Source organism: Dermochelys coriacea, chromosome 1 (genome assembly GCF_009764565.3).
Source record: "Dermochelys coriacea isolate rDerCor1 chromosome 1, rDerCor1.pri.v4, whole genome shotgun sequence".
Lineage (NCBI taxonomy): Eukaryota > Metazoa > Chordata > Testudines > Dermochelyidae > Dermochelys > Dermochelys coriacea.
In genome coordinates this window covers 280,794,092-280,814,268 of record NC_050068.2, presented here as the reverse complement: position 1 = coordinate 280,814,268, position 20,177 = coordinate 280,794,092, and the positions used below count along the sequence as shown (strand labels likewise).

General features: G+C 44.0%; 1 protein-coding gene across 3 annotated transcripts in view; it reads right to left on the bottom strand.

The window, feature by feature from the left end:
- The window catches only part of PAWR (pro-apoptotic WT1 regulator), a 163,644-nt gene extending 145,512 nt beyond the window's left edge, over positions 1 to 18,132 (bottom strand). For all 3 annotated transcript variants that reach the window (XM_043492915.1, XM_043492907.1, XM_038415717.2), the window contains exons 1-2: positions 18,018 to 18,132; positions 16,721 to 17,296 (exon numbers count right to left, since the gene is read on the bottom strand). In XM_043492915.1, the coding sequence (XP_043348850.1) occupies positions 16,721 to 17,221 (501 nt within the window). In that variant the 5' untranslated portion in view covers positions 17,222 to 17,296; positions 18,018 to 18,132. The remainder of the gene's footprint in view (positions 1 to 16,720; positions 17,297 to 18,017) is intronic.
- Between the last annotated feature and the right edge of the window lie 2,045 nt (positions 18,133 to 20,177).

The window sequence follows — 20,177 nt, the reverse complement described above, 5'->3', positions numbered from 1 at the left end:
ATGACCCTCATGCCTATTCCCATTTTCTCATTTGTCATCCTCCGCTTTCATTTGAACCCTTGGTGTAGTACAGTTTCTCTCAAAATGTGGCTACCAGGGGCTTTTCTTGCAGCCACAGCCTTTGGGGCAGTGATTGGGGGAGGGGGGGAACAGCAGCCCCTCCCCTGTGACCGCCAGGATGGGTTGGCCCTGCCCCCTTCTGGAGTCAAAACGCTGGAGGAACACAGAGGCGGTGTGAGTTCACCACCTTCCTGGGGCAGTAGGAAAAATGTAGAAAAAAATGTTTTTCTACATTTTCAAATATAATCAGTTTCAATTACAACACAGAATACAGAGTGTACAGTGCTCACTGTAAAAGTTATAAGAATGCAAGTATTTGTAAACAAAAGAAAGCATGTTTTCAATTAGCCTCATACAAGTACTGTAGTGCAGTCTCTATCATGAAAGTGCAACTTGAAAACGTAGGTTTTTTGGTTACATAACTGCACTCAAAAAACAAAACAATGTAAAACTTTAGAGCCTACACATCCAATCAGTCCTACTTCTTGTTCAGCCAATTGCTAAGAAACAAGTTTGCTTATATTTATGGGAGAAAATGCTGCCCACTTCTTGATTACAATACACCTGAAAGTGAGAACAGACATTCGCATGGCACTGTTGTAGCGGCGCCGCAGGATATTTACATGCCAAATGCAGTAAAGGTTCCTATGTCCCTTGATGCTTCAACCACCATTCCATAGAACGTGTCCATGCAGATGACGGGTTCTGCTCGATAACTATCCAAAGGAGTGCTGACAGTGCATGTTCATTTTCACCATCTGAGTCAGAGCAGAAGGTTGATTTTTCTTTGATGCGGCAACTACAGAACCCAAACCACCAAATGTGTGTTGCTCTTTTAAGACTTCTGAAGGCATGCTCCACACCTCATCCCTCTCAGATTTTGGACGGCACTTCAGATTCTTAAATCTTGGGTCGAGTGCTGTAACTATCTTTACAAATTTCACATTAATATCTTCTTTGCATTTTGTCAAACATGCAGTGAAAATGTTAACAAAAACAAAAAAACAAAATGAAAACAACAACATGCTAGGTCATCATCCAAGACTACAATAACATGGAATATGTATTCTCGGTTGTAATTGGTTTTTAGAGTGGTAGCTATATTAGTCTGTATCAGCAAAAAGATGCTCAAATAAATTTGTTAATCTTTAAGGTGCCACAAGTACTCCTTTTTTTGTGTTGTAATTGAAATCAATATATTTGAAAATGTAGAAAACATTGAAAAATATTTAAATAAATGGTATTCTATTCTTGTTTAATTGCACGGTTTGTGTTTTTAATCGCTTGACAGCCCTAGATTATATTAATAGAAAACAATTTTAATTTGAAAGTCATCTCCCTGATCACTACAGTGCTGCAACAAAGGGAGTCCAAAATCAGAAGGGGGAAGAAAAAAAAGTTTAATTGCAATGGAATGTGTGGTTGTAATCCATGAGTTGCACCCAGACCACCATGCGCCCTCCGGTATTGGGGGGCAGGGGAGGGCAAAGAGGAGAGGAGAGGAGAGGAGAGGAGAAGGGGAAAAATACAAAAAAAGTGACAAAAAAGGAAACAGTTTTAAACAAGCCATTCTGTATTTTGCTATTTATGCTATGCAAGTCTTTTCGGATGTCAGTCCAAACAGAGGCACTCTCAGTATCGCTAAGCCCAAGCATTCAGAAATCATGAGACAAGAGAAAATCCATGAGATTTTTTTAAATGATAAATTTGGATTTTTTCTTTAATTTTTTTTCCTAGTTTTTGTGCTTTGAGAGTTACCACATCTCAGACTTTTTTCTGCAACCACAAAGGCTAGAACTTAGTTAAAAATATTTAAGATCTGAGATTCTCATGTAAGACACCCAACTCTGGAACTAGCTGGGGCATTAAGACAGACAACTACCATCCTGAGAGGTAGCAACATGGCCTTGAAAGTAAAGCCAAAAACATGTGGGCAATTTTCCATTACGGAATACATTTTCTATAAAATAGCCTTCATTTATACAGTACTTTTTTTGGGGGGGGAGGGGGGAGTTTGAAGGGGGGAGGAAGAAGAAAAATAGCTAGCGTATTTCCATTGAAAATCCACTTGAATAGCCTTTTCAGACTTAATAGGTTCATGTGTTCGAATATTTAATAAAACATGGGTTATGACTGAGAAGAGAGGTGCTGAATTCCCACTATGTTTAAATTTGTATCTTTGACTTGTCCTAGCATGTTGTGCAAGAAAAAGTGAAAATGAGCAGTTTGTCCAAGCTCACTGAAGAAAGAAAAGGTAAAACCATTCAAAATAGCGAGGAGTTAAACAAGAAACCCAACTCTAGAGTGTTTAGTTATAAAAGAAACATGATTACTACAATTACCACCTTATCAGTATTCATTCAAATAAATATTTTCCTCTGTAATAGCAAAATTTTCTAAAAGTTTCCCTGCCATTGTCAAATCCAGTTCAGTTCCACCACAGCATTAGCAAAACAGAGTTTTAACGTAGCCAGAATTTAACACTATGTCAATTAGATTTGCTCTGAACCAGGAATAGGTGATAATGTTAAAAATGCCAGTAGAAGCCAGCAGCTTGTCTACACTAGGGCTCCCTACATTACCAGCACTGGTGGAAAGTTTAAAAGTTTCCCTAAACTAGAGACAGGGCCTATGGTCTGTTATACTAAACTATGCCATGAGTAATAAGGGTGTGTCACACAGGAATGTTGGAAAGCAATGGACTTTAATTCCTGGCCTCAAATCTCATGACCTAGGTCAGGATGATGAAGGTTAATACCCTTGTCTTATGACAGAAGTCAATACTGCCTGAATTCCAGCAGCTACTGTAACGCCAGGTAGTTTCTACAGAACAAAGAGCAGGGAAATAAGAAAGGTTCTATTTAGATTTGAAATACAATCTCTTGGAAACAGATTTCAGAGTAGGAGTACTTGTGGCACCTTAGAGACTAACAAATTTATTAGAGCATAAGCTTTCGTGAGCTACAGCTCACTTCATCGGATGCATCCGATGAAGTGAGCTGTAGCTCACGAAAGCTTATGCTCTAATAAATTTGTTAGTCCCTAAGGTGCCACAAGTACTCCTTTTCTTTTTGCGAATACAGACTAACACGGCTGCTACTCTGAAAGATTTCAGAGTAGCAGCCATGTTAGTCTGTTTTCGCAAAAAAGAAAAGGAGTACTTGTGGCACCTTAGAGACTAAAATTTGAGCATATTTACAGCTCATGAAAGCTTATGCTCCAATAAATTTGTTAGTCTCTAAGGTGACAAGTACTCCTTTTCTTTTTTGCGAATCTCTTGGAAAGTAACTAATAATTTGGGATTGCATTTACACCTGTGAAACAACAGAAGCTAACTAACCCAAAAGTAATGTCTTCTCCACTGCAGGAGACCATTAACCTAGTAATTAAATAAGGCATTTCTCCTTCATCCAGCATGAGGGTAAGATTAAAACACTTTACAAGCCACCACAAGTAATTATCAAGTGCTTTGAAAATGATCACCACAAGTTGACAAGTTATACAAATTCATTGACTTGTTAGGGGGCAATATGAAATGCACTCCATTCTCGTGGAATAAGAGTACTGAAAGGACAGACAACTATTGGTTTAATCTGAAGTGCCATAGCACAGATTTTCTATAAAGATCATAAGGGTAGATCGATCTCCTCTTCAGTCAAGAGGCAATGTAAAAAGGTTTAGCTTATAAGTAGGTTTGCTACAGGATTGAAGGGTGGACAGCCCTGATAAAGAGGCAAGAGAAAAAGATTATTGGGCAAAGACCAAAGCTACAGATTTGAAGGAAACTTTCAACCCCTGATTAGAATATAAAGTGAGAGGACAGAAGGAAATATCCTTTTGTGTAGTCCATTAAATTTATACAAAACACTTGTTTTCATTTTGCCTATATTGAACCTATTTTCTCCCACTGGAATTTTTGTCAATCTATACTTGCAAGTAAACTTGAAATACACAATGGAGAGGATAAAGCACCCTAAAAATAAAGTGAAAGAGTGCCCAGAATAGCTAACCTAATTACTAAACCCTAGTCAAGGAATACCACTATTCTAGAGACTGCACTCAGAAGAAAAAAAAATGCTGAAGTCAAAAGAAGCTGAGGGGATTGATAAGGACTTCTGCTACTTTTCACCACTGTCCATCCCATGTCAGCAGCATTCAGTAGCACATAAGAGTTACTAGTCTCTGGTCAACTGCAGATATTCACAACACAACAATCACCATCACAATCTATCTTTGATTAAAGTCCCACCAGAGAACAAAGATTAAAAAGACTGACCTCATCTCTTAAAGTGATCATTCCACAACTGGAGTATAGGGCATGAGGAGTGTAGCATGCAGAAGGTTGCACTATCCTATTTTATCAGCATGAAGAGGACTACTGTTTCCAGTGCCACCAATCCTGCAGTTTCAGGAGCTCTACATTTTAAAAATATATGAAACACCAAAAAGAGAGGAACATCTACAAAAAACACAGGAGAGGGGAAGGTGGTAGTTAGGACAAAAACAGAAAGGAGAGAGGGCTGCATTATTTTTAAAATAAGCTACAAACAAGGCAATGAGATGTAGAAACTGTAGCTATGTTCCCACTGGGAACAAATTTGCTCTGTTTACACTGGCAAAACTTTACAGCTGTAATGCATTATCAGTGCAACTCCACCAGCAATAACAGTGGTAGAAGCAGTACTGTAGCCTGGACTCCATAATGGCAAAATAAATAAATGCTGGACACCATACTATCTACACTATACCTTCTACTGTTGCTACAACTTGTCATGAGTTAGTATTAAAAGTTTTTGGTATATAGACAAAACCTGGGAGCAGAGGGCACTCCTCGCAGGATTAGGCACTTATGTTGTTTCCAGCCAGAGTTCTTGATCTTTAAGAACTCATTTTCCCTCCAATTGAAATGTTCTGTCATCCCTGCTTTAGTATCTTCCCCCATCACAATACCAACATTTAGACAACCATTCATGTCACCAAAACATTTACTATGTTAATTGTGTCAAACCAAAATTTGAACTTTAAACCTTAAAGCCACAGTTGCACATTCAATCTTTGAGTTACCAAGTTTTAAGAAGGGAATTTCTTTTTGGGGACTTTGTTATGTTATCTTCCCAGCATGAGCAAGTTTTAAAAAAAACAAAACAAAAAAAAACCTTAACATTAGACAAAAATGTAATTACTGTAATTTGGCAAGAGACATTATTTAAAAGCTGGATTTATAGTCAAAGGGACTAATATAAAAAGTTCATGTCAACCTTGTGTTACCTACTGATATTAATTCTGCTGCAAGAAAGTTTTCCCTATAACACTACATACAGCTCTCTAAAAGAGAACTGGCACTAAATATATTCCCAACAACCCGTGCAAATCCCCTCACCTAGTCTCATTTTTCAAATTAAACAAACGTCAATTTGTAGACAGGAAGGAGGAAGTCATACCTCAGATTTTTTACCTTCCTTCAAAGGAAAGAAGTTTCTACTTTTTGATTACTTGATTACTTTGAATATTGAACAATTTATATATGCACTGTGTCTGTTTTGTGGACGTCTCATACAATTGAGGAAAAATACATTTTTGAAAGGTAGGAAAATAGAAGTTAGAAGGATAACTCAAGAAGCAGATGTCACTGAAGGTACTTTAACACCAAAGATTGTGAAACACGATAAAAATCAAGATAGCTGGCAACACTGAATAATTTAAGAAAAAAAAAGTTACTTTAAGCCTCCCTTCCGGAGTCTCATGATTATGAGAAACTCTTAAAAAAATAAAAAGGAGTACTTGTGGCACCTTAGAGTAACAAATTTATTTGAGCATAAGCTTTCGTGAGCTACAGCTCATTTCATCAGATGCATTCAGTGGAAATGATAGTGTGATTTATATACACAGAGAACATGAAACAAACAATGGGTGTTACCGTACACACTGTAACCAGAGTGATGACTTAAGGTGAGCTATTACCAGCGGGGGGGGGGGGGGGACGACGGGGACGACATTTTGTAGTAATAATCAAGGTGGGCCATTTCCAGCAGTAGACAAGAACGTCTGAGGAACAGTGGGGGGATGGGGGATAAACATGGGAAAATAGTTTTACTTTGTGTAATGACCCATCCATAATCTGTCAATCTTCTTAGGCAATGTAATGCATTAGAAAGATTATTTTCTCTACAGTCATGGTAGCTCTATCTTCAAGTGCCTGTCCACACAGAAGATTCCATTCTGTGACTAACTGCTTGGAGATGGGCATTAGATAAAGACTGCAGGACAGTCTTATCAAAATGGGTATCTGATTGGAAGCCTTTAAGGAATAGTAAATAGTTTAGTATTATTAAAACAGGTGTTGAGGTATACAGCTGGTGATGAATTGTTCAAACAGAAAACCTTGTCCATTGAGCTATACAAGCAAGTCTGGTTGAAGGTTTCCTGCTCTGGAGAATAAAAGTTCTAATCTTCAGTTGAACAGCTTTTTTAAGTGGACATCAGCCAGCCAGGATCCACACTGTTAGATTGGCCCATTGATCTGTGGGAGAGTGTCAGCCAGAGCCCTTCAGCCATGGAGGCTGCAGCAATAAGTTCATTAGATAAAAGTATCAGAAATGCATGGCCCATGCTGCAGCTATCATAATCAGTCCTGCATCTTACCTCAGTGCTCTTGGTATCATGAGAATAGGTAGAAAGGCATACATCAGTCCTGGCATCCAGAGGATGAGAAAGGCATCTGGCAAGGAGCCTTGGCTTGAATACAGTCTGAAACAATGTCTGATACTTATTTTTGCCATAACATCTAATTCTTGGGAGTCCCCATTAGCAAAATCTGTGAAACCAATTCTTTTATGGACCATTCATGGTTGTCAGAGAATTGCCTACCAAGTTGATCTGTCAGGATGTTCTGAAGGCCAGAAAGGTGCAGAGCCACCAGTAGGATCTGGTTCAAAATGCACCCATTCCAAAGTGGTGTGGCACTGCCTCCTCCTGACAAAGGGAGTACAATCTTGTGCCCCTTTGCCACTTGATATTATGCATAGCTTGGTGCTGTCAGCACTTGTATTATGGATCCCTGAAGTAGAAACAGGAATGCTTTTTACATGTCAGGCAAATAGCTGAGTGCTAAGGCTTTTTAGGACCTGAATCTCAAGGTTATCTAGATGAGCCTCCTTCTCCTCTCCCCTGCCAATCCCTGAACAGAGGCATCTGTGACCCAAATCTTGGGAAGCAGAGGTGCAGAGAAAGGCTCACTACATTATGAAGGTCCTTTCAACAGTTTAATGCAGAAAGGACTTCTTATGGGAAACATGACCATCACACCCAAGTGGTGTCTGCTAGGTAGATACACTTATTGCAACCACCACCAAATATGGAGCGTAGGTGAAGTATGGCATGCTGTGTGATAAGTACATGATACCATCTGTCCTGAAAGTCTTAAATATCTTCTCACTGATGTTCTTGGGCGTCTCTGAAGCTGGTTGAAGAGACTTACTGTTTAGAATCTCTCTCTGTTCTGGAGTCCATCAGCGCTCCTATGAACTCTATGCTCGGAGTCAGAGTTCATGGGGACTTTTGTCTGATGACTTGAAGCCTACAAAGGCAAGGAACTTCAGAATTACTTGAATCAAGTTGTCATTTGTTTTGATTATCTTTCTGGAATCAGCCAGTCACTGAGGTAAGGATAGACCTGGATCCCTTGTCTCAATGTCAGCGGCCACAACTCTGAAGCACTTGTGGAACATCCTTGGTGCTGCAGAACGACCAAAGGACAGGACCCTGAATGAGATGTTCCTAACAGGAATTTGAGGTACTCCCCGTGAGCTGCGTGGATTGATATATGGAACAGGCATCTTGGAGATCAATGGCTGCACTCTAGTCCTGAGAATCCAATGCATTGAAAAGTAGGAACCTGTAACAGCAAATGAAGACGTTGACAAACTGAAGATCCAGGATGGTCACTAACCCCCTTTCCGCTTTGGGATAAGAGTAAAGGGAATAAAACCCCTGACCTTATGCCCCAAGGGCACCTTCTCCGCCACTCCCAATTGTAGAAGGGAGTCTACTTCTTATTTGAACAGTCTCTTAGGAGAAGCATTCCTGAAAAGGGACAGGGAAGGGATTGGAACTGGATACGATGCTCTTTGCTTATGATCTGAAGCACCCACCAGTCCAAGGTAATGCCAACCTTTCTGAAAATAAAAATAGGCAGTTGCCAAAGAAGGGGTGGGAGTGTTAAGCACAAAGAGCCACAGGTCGTTCTACCAGGATCTTGACAAGTTCATCACACTTGCTGCCTGGGGGAAGCCCCAGACTGTGGAGCAACACAGAAGACAGAAAGTTGTTTATGATGGAGTCTGTCTCCTCCTCTGAAGTTCTGAGGTCCTCTTGACTCATTGTAATATTGAGCTGGGAAGCACTGTCTGAAGGAAGGCCGTTGGCATGACCGTTTCCTCCATGAGGTAGAGATGTAGAGGCCCAAATAGGGCTATGACTCTGAAGAGTTTAAGGGTCTCATCCATTTAATTGTTTAAAAGTTTGTTACCCTTGAATAGGAAGTCTTCATTTCTTACTTGGACCACCCTGTGGATCCCTGAAGATTGAAGCCATACTGACCTCCTCAAGGTTATTGCAGGGGCCATCATGCATGCTGTAGTGTCAGACATGTCTAGCACTACCTGTAGCAACATGCAGTCAGTCCTTCACCATGAGAGACACGTGTTGCTTCTCTCGAACCACTTTGAAGGGGCTATTCAAAGTTTCTGCCATGCGCTTGATCAGGTTCAAAATACTTTGGATTAATCAACTGAGGCACACATGGGCAAATTCACTGCCTCATCTAGGGAGGATGGACAGATTGCAGCAGTTCTTCCCTGGCAGCTAATGTTCCTCCTCAGTCACGCCCTTCTGCCTCTCAAGTATCAACTGGCTTGTTTGAACCAGCATAATTTGTCTCTTTGGAAAGCGTGTCCTAGCCCTGGAGACAGTTAATTAAACCAGATTCCTGGAATATGACTGCCCACCCCAGGTTGTGCAAGAAGATCACTCTTGGTAAAGCTAGAAATACTGAAGTGGAGGATACAGACGGGTACCAAGTAGGATAATCCCTACAAACCCCTGGCCTCTTTCTACTTCCCATCATGGACTCCTCCCTAGCATCCTTCCCTGGCTCCCAATGCTAAAGCCAGGGAGGGAAAGGTGATCAAGGTGAGTCTCTGCTATGCTCAGCAAGAAGAGAAGGAAAAGGAGGAAAACTCCTCCAAAAGAGGCCACTCTGTCAGTTGTACCCTGTCTTGGAATAGGAGTTTGGAGTCTCTAACCTGGCATACTGACAGCTCAAACTGAAGTTGCCCTCAATATCTCAAGCAGAGGTGACTGGTACACAGGTAAGTCATACATGTGCTGAAAGACCTAGATGCCGAGATTGTGCTGAGGTAGGAGGTACCATAGAGGTAGCTGGTATCAAAGTGGAAGGTACTGGGGCTACGGTCACCTGGGCACTCAGTGCTGAGGATCTGGATACCAAGGCACTCAGTGCCAGGGTCAATACCAAACGGTCACTACTAAAGGCAGTGCAGTTAGCCAGTTAAGAGGGTACCACATATGCCGACATGGAAGTTGGTACCGGGAGTCAAAAAGGCCTCCTCAGATTGATGGCCTTCAGTCAAATGAATCCAAGACAGATTATGCATCTGATGACCCTTTTATCTCAGTCTGCCTGTGCCAGGGACCGCAAGCTGTGCCTTGGCTCATCTTTGGAACAGTGTTTTCTGCCCATCAGACATCAACACTGATGCAATGGCAGACAAACGGGGTCTCAGACTGGATGTGGCCTGGGAGCTTGTGATGAAATCATGGCTCATCAGGTCCCAGAGAGAGACTGCCTCAATGGTTGAGGTTTGGTTGTAGCCTCTCTCTCTGTGCCCAAGGGAGCATGTATCAACTTCTCTAGGAAGAACAGCTTCAGGTGTGTTTCACTCACTGAGTGTGCTTGAAAAAAGAACAGATGGAACATCACAGCAGGATTTGGCTTCCAAGACAGAACAATCATTGTTAGTGTCTGTCATTAATAGGTACTGAAGCATCACACAGGTCTTAAATCCTGGTGACTTGACTTCTGCCATAATACTAGTACCTGTACTTAATTGAGGGGTGGGGGGACATGATGGGAGAGGAAAGAAGGGGTTAGCCTCACCAACACTGATTGAAGGTTTTTAAAAATATACATGTTTTGCCAGGGGGTATAACAAAAACTACACTATCTGATTATAATATACAAGCCTAAGGAATATTACACAATACAGAGAAAGTGGACACTGTATGGGTTCTGTCTCATGTAACAAGGAACTGAGGGACAGTTGGGCCTGCTCTGCGCTTTATGCCCTGGGACAGGAGGGCACAGACTTGGTCCAAAAGGATACTGTAGCCACAAGAATCCATGCTCTCAGCATGGGGCACATCTGTGCCAAGTGTGAAATCTGTGTGGACCTTCACTGTAAGACCACCGTTAGCTTACACTGACTATGCTTGGGGCATTTGCTCACTAAATTTGTCTAATGAAAACTGAGTTACTCTCTGTCATGTTCCACACAACAGAACATACTGGAATGCTGTGGTAGCATGAATTTTACTTTTAGAGTGTTTATTTCTCAGCCCCATTTAGAACTTTCACTTTCTGTAAGTTATGGAAGTATTAAGCACCACAGATACAGTATGCTCTAAAACTATTAGGTATATATTACTATTTATTGAATACTGTGTTTGGAAGTGAGCCAAGAGAAGGTAGATTTCAGAAAGATGGATCCTTGTAGCCATTACACAGAGGTAGACCACCACTTCTGTTAATACCCCTACAAAACAGATTCAGCCCCAGGGTTCTCTCTCCTTTAGCTCTTACTCACTAATAGTTTCTCTGCTATTCTTTACAATGAGGTCAGGAGATTGTCATGTCTAGAATATAGTAGTCACAAGTACAAGATATACAGATCAGAGTTGTTTGCACCCTCTTAAATCATTCATCACCCTGTCAATAACAAAAGAACACCTCTGAGTTTAGATGACTTCATTTCCTAGTGCAAAAACATAAATGCTGTCAGAGAGCGTATTAAATCAAAACCAACTGTCTAGCTTGCGGCCCTAAATCAGCATATATTAGAAATATGCATGCATCTATCATCTGAACAGTAAAATTGAGATTCATTATACTTCTTAAAATTAATTATAATGTGGAGAAATGTAGTCCATAATATAGCTACTGTTTTTTTGCAGCTTAAGTGAAGATTTACAAAGTACTATGTGAAAATAAAACATCTGCTAGCATAGCTGAGAAACCATACCAGCTTACACTATATGACACATACTTTGTAGATTTATGGCTAACACTGCCTGCAAGCAGACAAGTGTCTCAGGACGCTCTGGGAGGGAGCTCTACTGTAGAACTAAAAAAGTCTCAGGTCTTATTAATGGTAGAAGCATTAATCTTAAAAGGCATACTAGTAGTTTTCCAAGTCCCCCTTAAAATCCCACTCCTATAGACACTTATGCAAAAAGTGGTCCTATTGAAATCAATGTAATTACGCAAGAACATGCTTAACTTTACTCATAGAAGTGATTAAGATGGAGCCCTAAAACTTATTTTCTTGTTGCTTACAAGGAATGAGAAACTTGACCATCAAAAAAAATAACCTATTGAAATCATAAAGATAGGGCAGTAGGACAGACAAACAGGTAACCCTTCTGCCCTATTCCACTACTTGTTGATTTTTTTGTTGCATTACATTTAAAATAAAATTGCAAGTTCCTGAAGCAGAGACTTTTATTATTATTCCTGTCATAGGTATAGAATATTATGATGCACTATATAACAGTTACAATGCAAATTTGCAGTTAGCAGATTATTTCCTTTATTACCATCACACAAAAGAAATTCTCATTTTCACCAATGCCATCCTGCTGGTTTGCAACAGAGTTGGAGGGACAGTAGCGTTATGAGTAATTAAGGATTTTTTTTGCCACTATGCATACTGAAAAGTTCTCAATACTAACACATTAGGGCATCTCAGTGGTGAACTTAGAGAACATAAGACTTGCAGAGAAAAAGAACACATAGTAAAACCCACTTGAGTCCGAACATACTAGGGATGTAAATATTTTTTAAAAGTACCCATTTAAATTATTAAAATTATATCCATTAACCATTTAATGATTAACTTCACAATCTACCCCAGGTTTCGGGGGAGCACCCACCCTACTGTCTCTCCTTGGAAGTGGAGTACAGTGGGCTGGGGGATCATGTGTGTGTGTGCATGGCTGGGCACCATGCTCTGATCCTACCCCTCACTCTCCTGGTTACTAGGTGCTGCCTAATGCTGCTAGTTTGGTGGATCACTGCCAGGAAAGCAGCAGTGCCAGGGCAGACCCACTGCTGCATCCAGCTGCAAGAGAAACAGAGCTGGAAGGAAGGGTGTTGCCGGGCTGCCCCCAACAGTGTCCTCTCCACCAGGCACAGGCTGCTCCAGTGGTGCCTCGAGTTGGAACTGCAAGCTCCAATGCCCCCACCCCCACTATTGCTGCAGAGTTTTTAAAGGCGCATATTAGATATTACAATGTCACAAAATTTTACCAATCTGTTTTAAACGTTAATTGCAATATATTAACAGTAAGACTAATACTTATCGGTTAGCTGTTTAACCATTTAATATTTTACATCCCTAGAACATACTAGGGTAAATTTTAAAAAAGTGCTGATGGGACTAAAAATGCTTCTAGCCTACTAAAGTTAATATACAGAACAGCTAAGTCACTATGTGTAGCATTAGAAAAATCTGTCTAGCTATCTGAAAGAGGAAGGCATCAACAGGTACCACTATTTCTGTGTTCCTCGTTCTAACATTTTCAACCCAAGTGCAGAGGTCATCATCTGTCCAGCAAACTTAAGGGTTTTTTTGTTTTGTTTAGTCATGTAAAGGGGAAAGATGTCTTTACCTTATGTGCACATTACTTTAAAATGCATAATTTCATCTCAAACAATATGCTGAACATATGAAAGTACCTTAGAGACTAACATTTATTTGAGCATAAGCTTTCGGGAGCTTCAGCTCACTTCATCAGATGCATCACGAAATGTAGCTGTAGCTCACGAAAGCTTATGCTCAAATAAATTTGTTAGTCTAAGGTGCCACAAAAGTACTCCTTTTCTTTTTTGCGAATACAGACTAACACGGCTGCTACTCTGAAACATATGAAAGTATGTGTAGCTAAAATTCAGAATACTAATTACATAATTAATTTGGTTTATAAAGTACTCATACTAGAATATTTTCTTGAAGTTCAGATACAAAAAAGTCACAAAAACAGAATTCATTAATACAATAACTATAATCAAATCTCAGGGTTTCAGCTAGTCACATGCAGGGGTCAGGAAGGAATATTTCCTCTCCCCATGCACAACTGGCCAAGCGTACATTTTCAGATTTTCTGCCTTCCTCTGAAGCATCACTGAATGGCCAGAGTGGGAAACACAACACAGGATGGGATGGATCAGTGCTCTGAGGTGGTACAGAGAATCTTCTGTCTTAGATGTCTGGCTGAAGTGTCTTGCTCAAGGTCAAATTGACCACCAGATTTGGGGTCCAGGAGAAATTTTTCCTTCCGGTCAGATTGATCTCTATCTGAAGCACGGGGAGTGGATCACCTACTAGAATTATTTACGCATCTGACCTAATCAATTCCCTCCCATTGCAGTGGCCTGTTCTCTGTCCATGGAATACAATTTAGGGCATACCTACTGTGCATCTGGGAGCAAGGCTCCCAGACAGGTCCACAGACTCATGCTAGCACTCCAAAAATAGCTCTGCAGATGTTGTTTAATGTTGTGATTTGGATTATCAAGTTCACAGACCCCAGGCTCCAGAGCCTGATCCCCCTGCCCAAGCCACACAGCTACACAGTTATTTTTAGCAAGGTGGCACAAGACACGCTAGCACAAGTTTGCAGACCCAGGCTGGAAGGCTCATTCCCAGATGCAGTGTAGACATGTCCTAAGTCTTTTGAGAACTGAAATGCTTGGGTCTAACATCATTAGGCTTAACATAGGGATATCTGGATGAAACGTAATGGCTTGTGATATGTAGACCAGACAATGATCTAAGGGTTCCTTCTGGCCTTGAACTATAAATTCTGTTACATATACTCCTATTTAAAAATGTTAGTCTTAGACTTTCAAGAAGTTGGCCTTAGCCCAAAAAAGTCAGTCTCATGTAAATATTTTGCCTGTTAAGAGGCAATGTTCATCACCAATGAATTCTACCCACAAGCCAGACCAACTTGGAAAAAAAAAATGCAATAAGCACCTTAAGCACTCCCTCAGATCTGCAGGTTAAGTAATTTTATTTAGCTACCATCATAAATATGTTATAACAAAAGTTGACAAAAAGAAAATCAGAGTTTCTCGTCCAAGTGTACCGTATTTTAAAAAGAGACACTTAAAGGTGTGAAAGAACCCTTTTGTTTATTGTTACTGGCTATGAAGTTATTCAAAGTTTTAAGACAAAACATATACCATGGCAAAAACTTCATTAAGTTATTCCAAGTAATGTTGACACATGGTGAAAGATTTTGTGAAGTTATTCTTAAAGAGACAGAGAGAGAAAAAAACTGGTCACCCAAGGCAAGCAAATATTTGGGACCAAATGAGAAAAAAGAAGTTGGCAGTCTCTAGAGCAGAGAAGAAGCACAGTGGCCCCAACAAATCTATTCCTTTAGTAACATAAGAGGGAAGTAAGGGAGCAGATCCATCCAGGCTACTTGTTACTGAAGGGAAGGAGACCCCCCCATCCCCCCCGCAAAAAGGTAGAGCAGGCTCTAAGCCACTGCTCCTCTAATAGTAAGGGAGTGGAAGCAAAAAGCAGAGGTCCCAGGTTCAAAAGAAGGGCAGTAGTGGTGGGAGCAACAATAAGAAGGCAAGATACTAATCGGTTTAATGTGCAGGAGCAGCAATAACTGGACACATGGAACTGATTAAAACTACTTATTTGGGGATGAGTCTTCAAGCATATAGGTATGAAGGAAGTTTTCAAACTCCTAGTGAGTACTTAGGATCCAGTCCTGCAACCTTTCACTTCAAAGTGAAGGCTGTGCAAGTAACGAAGCTAATCACTTGAGTGAAAGTTATGGAACTGAGCCCTAAAACAGAATTTTTATTTAAGACTTCATTTGTTCCTGCTGCTTATTCCTCACCTGACAATGCTTCTGGTATTACAAGTGGTTGCTGAGAAAGTGATTATGTCATCACAAAGAAAGGATTAGTGACTTAAGATGAGGAAAATAGGATTTCATCTTCTCCAGCTGCATTAGACACAAAAGATAGTTTTTCATGCAGCAGTCCCTAACTGATGAGGAGAAAGAGTGATATACATGTTTTCTAAAATAGTGTTGTTCTTTATCATCAATATAAAATTGAAGTATGCAATTCAGCTTTGTTTTCAGTCTCCTCTAGCCTTTAGCTGTAAAAAGCAAATGATCTGGTTATCATGCTTCTGAATTCCTATAAGAGTACTTTAAATGAATGCCAGATTTTCATGCTAGTAGCAAACCACAAAGAACAGTTGTGTTGGCTGATAAAAATATTCTTCCCCGCTTCAAAAAAAATGCACTTCAAACCGCTGCATTTTTTCCAGTGCAGGAAATTGTTTTAGATTAAGTATATTTACACCTGAATATTTATCCAGAGCTTGATACCATGATTTCTTTTCTTCCTTGTTTAGATCAGTAAAGTAACTAACAAGTAACAAATCCATGTACTTTTTAATTTTACATATTTATTAAGATTAAAAACTTACCTTCCGATTAGAGTAATACACGACAAAAACAGAAGATAATCATTAAAGATTAAACCTTAGACAAAAGATCACCACACCAAGTCTTACCTGGTGAGATAACCAGACTATAATTAGAAGGGTGTTTCATACTAATGAATACTTTGCAATTCTTTTAAGGCACACGCACTATTTCACATCCTAGTTTCAACCAAGACACACTAAAAAGTGCCATACTTGTACTTATTTTAAAAAGTGCTCAAGGATATATTGACGATACTGTTCCTGTCAACGTTCATTAATCCTTCCTCGCTAGGAGCCCAAGCCCCCAACTACACAAGCATCAGAACTTTGAGCTCAGACCCAGCCCAACACGTTTAGACCCCAGGACTCCGTCTAGTCTTGTTGTTGTTAAACTCACAGTTTAAGGGGGCTTGGGAGAAAGAGGGGGATGACCTTACCACCCCGGTCCAGCACACCACCAAACGATTCCCAGACCAAAACTTTAGCTTGCCACTGACAGGCCTATTATTGGTCCCCAGAGGGTTGCAGACAGGATGGGGGATGCTCAGCCCGCATTAAGCGCGCACCCTGCACAGCTCACGGGTGAGGCAGTTTCCCCACACCTCATCCTGAGCAGGAGAGAGCAAGCCTCCTTCGCCACAAGAAACTGGAAGCAATCCCGCCGCCTGAGCAGCTCCAGGGCTGGGGTGGGATCGGCAGGCAGCGGAGCTCACAGCTGGGCGCGGGCTGCCCAGGTGCAGCATCCCAGCAGCGGCCCTTCGCACAAGCGGCGAGCTCACCGAGCCCCCTGAACGCACCCCAGGCTCCCCCCCAACCCCAGGCAGGGGCGCGGGGCTCACCTCGGCGGCGGGGATGTTCACCACACCTGTCGATCGCCTCTTCTCCCGCAGCTTCCTCTTCTCGATCTGCCCCTTCCCCTTCCTGGCACTGGGACCGGAGCTTTTCCCCTTGGCCGCCGCCACCGCCGCCGCCTTCTCCTCCTCGGGGGAGCCGGGCGCGGCGGGGGGCTTCCCCGCAGGCTCGGCCACTCTGCCCCCGGCTGGGGGCGGGGGCTCCTTGGAGCCGGCTCTGGCGGAGAGGGGGACACAGTTCGTGCCCCCGCTAGGGGGCGGGGCGCCCCGCTCCGGGGGGTGCGGTGGGGCGGCCGGGCCGGCGGGGTGCAGGGTGCTGTTGATCTCGGCAGCCGAGGAAACGCTCCCGGGGGCTTTACCGTCAGTGCCGGCCGCTGCCCCCGGCAGAGGCGGCGCCTGCTTCGCCCGCATCTTCTCCCGCTTGGCTTTCCACTCCTCCAGAAAGTCCGTGGTGCTGCCCCCGCTGCTCCGGTAGCCGCCGGACGCCATGTTCCCAGCGGGGCAGCTGGGCGATGCTCCGGGGGGGGGGGGGGGGAGGGGCGGCTACTGGCCCAAGCACCACAGGCCTGCGGAGAGCACGGGGGAGCGCGTGAGACAGCCCCGCCCCCAGGGAGCCCCGGCCGCCCCCGGCAAGCGCCGCTCAACCCACGCCCCCCTCCCCCCCAGCGGGGCCTCTCACTAGCCCACCCCCCAACCACCCCGGCCCGCAGGGGACCCCTCACTAACCCCGCCCCCCGACCACCGTGACCCCCCGGGGGGCCCCTCACTAACCCCGCCCCCGCCCCCCGGGGGGCCCCTCACTAACCCGGCCGCCAGCCACCCCGACCCGCAGGGGGGCCTCTCACTAACCCGCCCCCCCAGCTCCAGGAGGCCCGTATGAACCCCTCCCCCAAGATAGCCCCTATTCGGCTCCCCCTCCCCCGGGAAAGCACCACTTAACCCTCCCCCGCCAAAAAGAGCCAGCCCCCCCCCCCCCCAGAGGGCGCCCGTCCACCCCGCCAACAGTCCCCATCCTACCCCCCAGGGGACGCGCCCCCCTCAGCAAGTCACCACGTTCCGGCTCCTCCCGCGCCCGCGCCAGGGCCGGAGCAGCGAGCGCCCCCCCGGGGGCGGGAGAGGAGCGCGGGAGGAGCTACCGGGCTAGTCCCAGGCCCTCCGGCGGCGGCCCCGTGTTACCCGCTGCAGGGGGCCACCCTGCCCAGGGAGCCTCCGCCGCGCAGCCCCGTCCCCGCACCAGCCCCACGCCGCCGCCGCCGCCCCGCTACCGGCCGGGGCTGCTCACCTACCTGGTCGCTGCGAGGAAAGGGGCCGCGGCGCTGGCGGCCCCGGCTCCAGGTGAGTCGCGGCTGGCTGCTCGCGCTGCCCCACTCCCGGAAGAAGCGGAACGGCTCCGAAGTTTCCCGAGCGCCCCGGGCCGGGCGGCGGCGAGCCAAGCCGAAGCGCGGGCGGAAGCGGCCGAGAGGACTTTAACAATGGGGGGCGGGGGGGGGGGAGGACCCGCCCTGCCAGCGCCCGCCCCCGGGCGACGCGAGCCCCGCGGGGGGCCACCTGCCCGGACGCGGCGAGCCCAGCGGGGCGTCGGGCTCGGGGACCCGGATGCTCTGCGGGGCTCGGGAAGGGTCCTTGGGGGGCAGCTCGAGTCCGTAAGCGTCGAGCGGTGCGAAGCCGCCGGTCCGGCCGCTGCGCTGGGTCCCTGTGTGGGGAGAGCCTGCTCCCGCGAGCAGCTCTGCCTTGCCGAAAGCCGGCCCGCCGCGGAGATGGGCAGTTCTCACCTAGCCGCACACTGCCTGTGTTTCCGCAACCGGGCGACTGCCACCCACTCGAGGCTTTGCTGAACCATTCCCACAGCTCAGACGTTACCCCTAAAACTGCCCCCGGCTCTTCCGCCTGCAAAGCGGGCGGGAAATGGTAGATTGTCAGGCGTCTGGCACAATGAGAGTCTGTGTTTGCACAGTGTGATCTTGGTCTTTCAGGTGCTACCACAATAGACATAAATAGTAACGATAATGGTCTTTGGGGAGGGATATGGCCCTACAGTCTGATCAGGAACGCCATGAGAACATCCTTTCCTGCCTTGTGCGTGTGGTTAGAGCCAGAAAAGGAGACCCATAAACTGAACACTTCACAACCTCATAAAATTTGAATCCAAAGATTGGAGAAAGGTTGTTCATATTCAACAGAGCTGTTGTCAGATCCTACCAACAATACATGTAAAAATAATTAGTTTAATAGTATGTGTTACTGTTATTTTATTTCTCCTATTAAAATCTTTTCTTGTTTAACAGCCCTGTATGTACAGTAGACTGAGTGATGCTTTGTAGCCTCTCTAGCTGATCACAACTCATATGAATTACTGTGTATGCCATACTAACTTCCTCTTGCTGTCCACGGATCTGGTAATCAACAAACTGAAATTTGTCATTTACATTAATTCCCTAAGAATTCATTTGCTTCTGAAAATGGAACATGACTATAGTCAAGACAAGGCATTCTCTCTCTCTGACAAACATTGAGACATCTTCCCATTCTAAATAATATTGGGGCTATCCGTGAGATTAGCCGTGTTAGTCTGTATTCGCAAAACAAAAGGAGTACGTGTGGCACCTTAGAGACTAACATTTATTTGATCATAAGCTTTCGTGAGCTACAGCTCACCTTGTAGATCAACTGGCAGAAGTTTGCCTAGGAAGATCAACCAAGGTTTACATCCCAGAATATCATGATAGATACCCTGAAATGTAACGAGAAAGGGAGTACGTGTAGCACCTTAGAAACTAAAATTTATTTGAGCATAAGCTTTCGTGAGCTACAGCTCACTTCATCAAATGCATCCGATGAAATGAGCTGTAGCTCACGAAAGCTTATGCTCAAATAAATTTGTTAGTCTCTAAGGTGCTACAAGTACTCCTTTTCTTTTTGCGAATACAGACTAACACAGCTGCTACTCTGAAACCTGAAATGTAACTGAATTTTCATTAATTAGTGGTTTTAATGTTATGGAACTTCATGATCCACTTAATCCTGGTTCACAAGGGGTATATTTACTAAATTGAATGATTTGCTTATTTCAGTAGATTCAGGCATCTTGGGACAGTAGGAGGGAGATATGGTAGCATGATATAGAAGTTTGTGTCACAAACAAAGGAAATCCAGATACCTGGGACTGTGGACATTGGAGCATAGCTCATTGTCATCTATCTCTTTCCTATCTCATTCAGGTTCCATTGCAAATTTGGCAATCTGGTTAATAAAACTCTTAATGGATTTTAAAATGTAAACTCTTTGGAGGTGGGGGGAAGTTCATTGTGTGTTTAGCACAATGGTGCTCTCGATCCTGACTGGGGCCTCCAGGCATTCCGACAATAAAAATAATAGACTTAGTCCATGGTTCTACTTTGACCTCATGTACCTCTCCTCCCTGGTCTCCTCTCCAGTGTTAGCATGG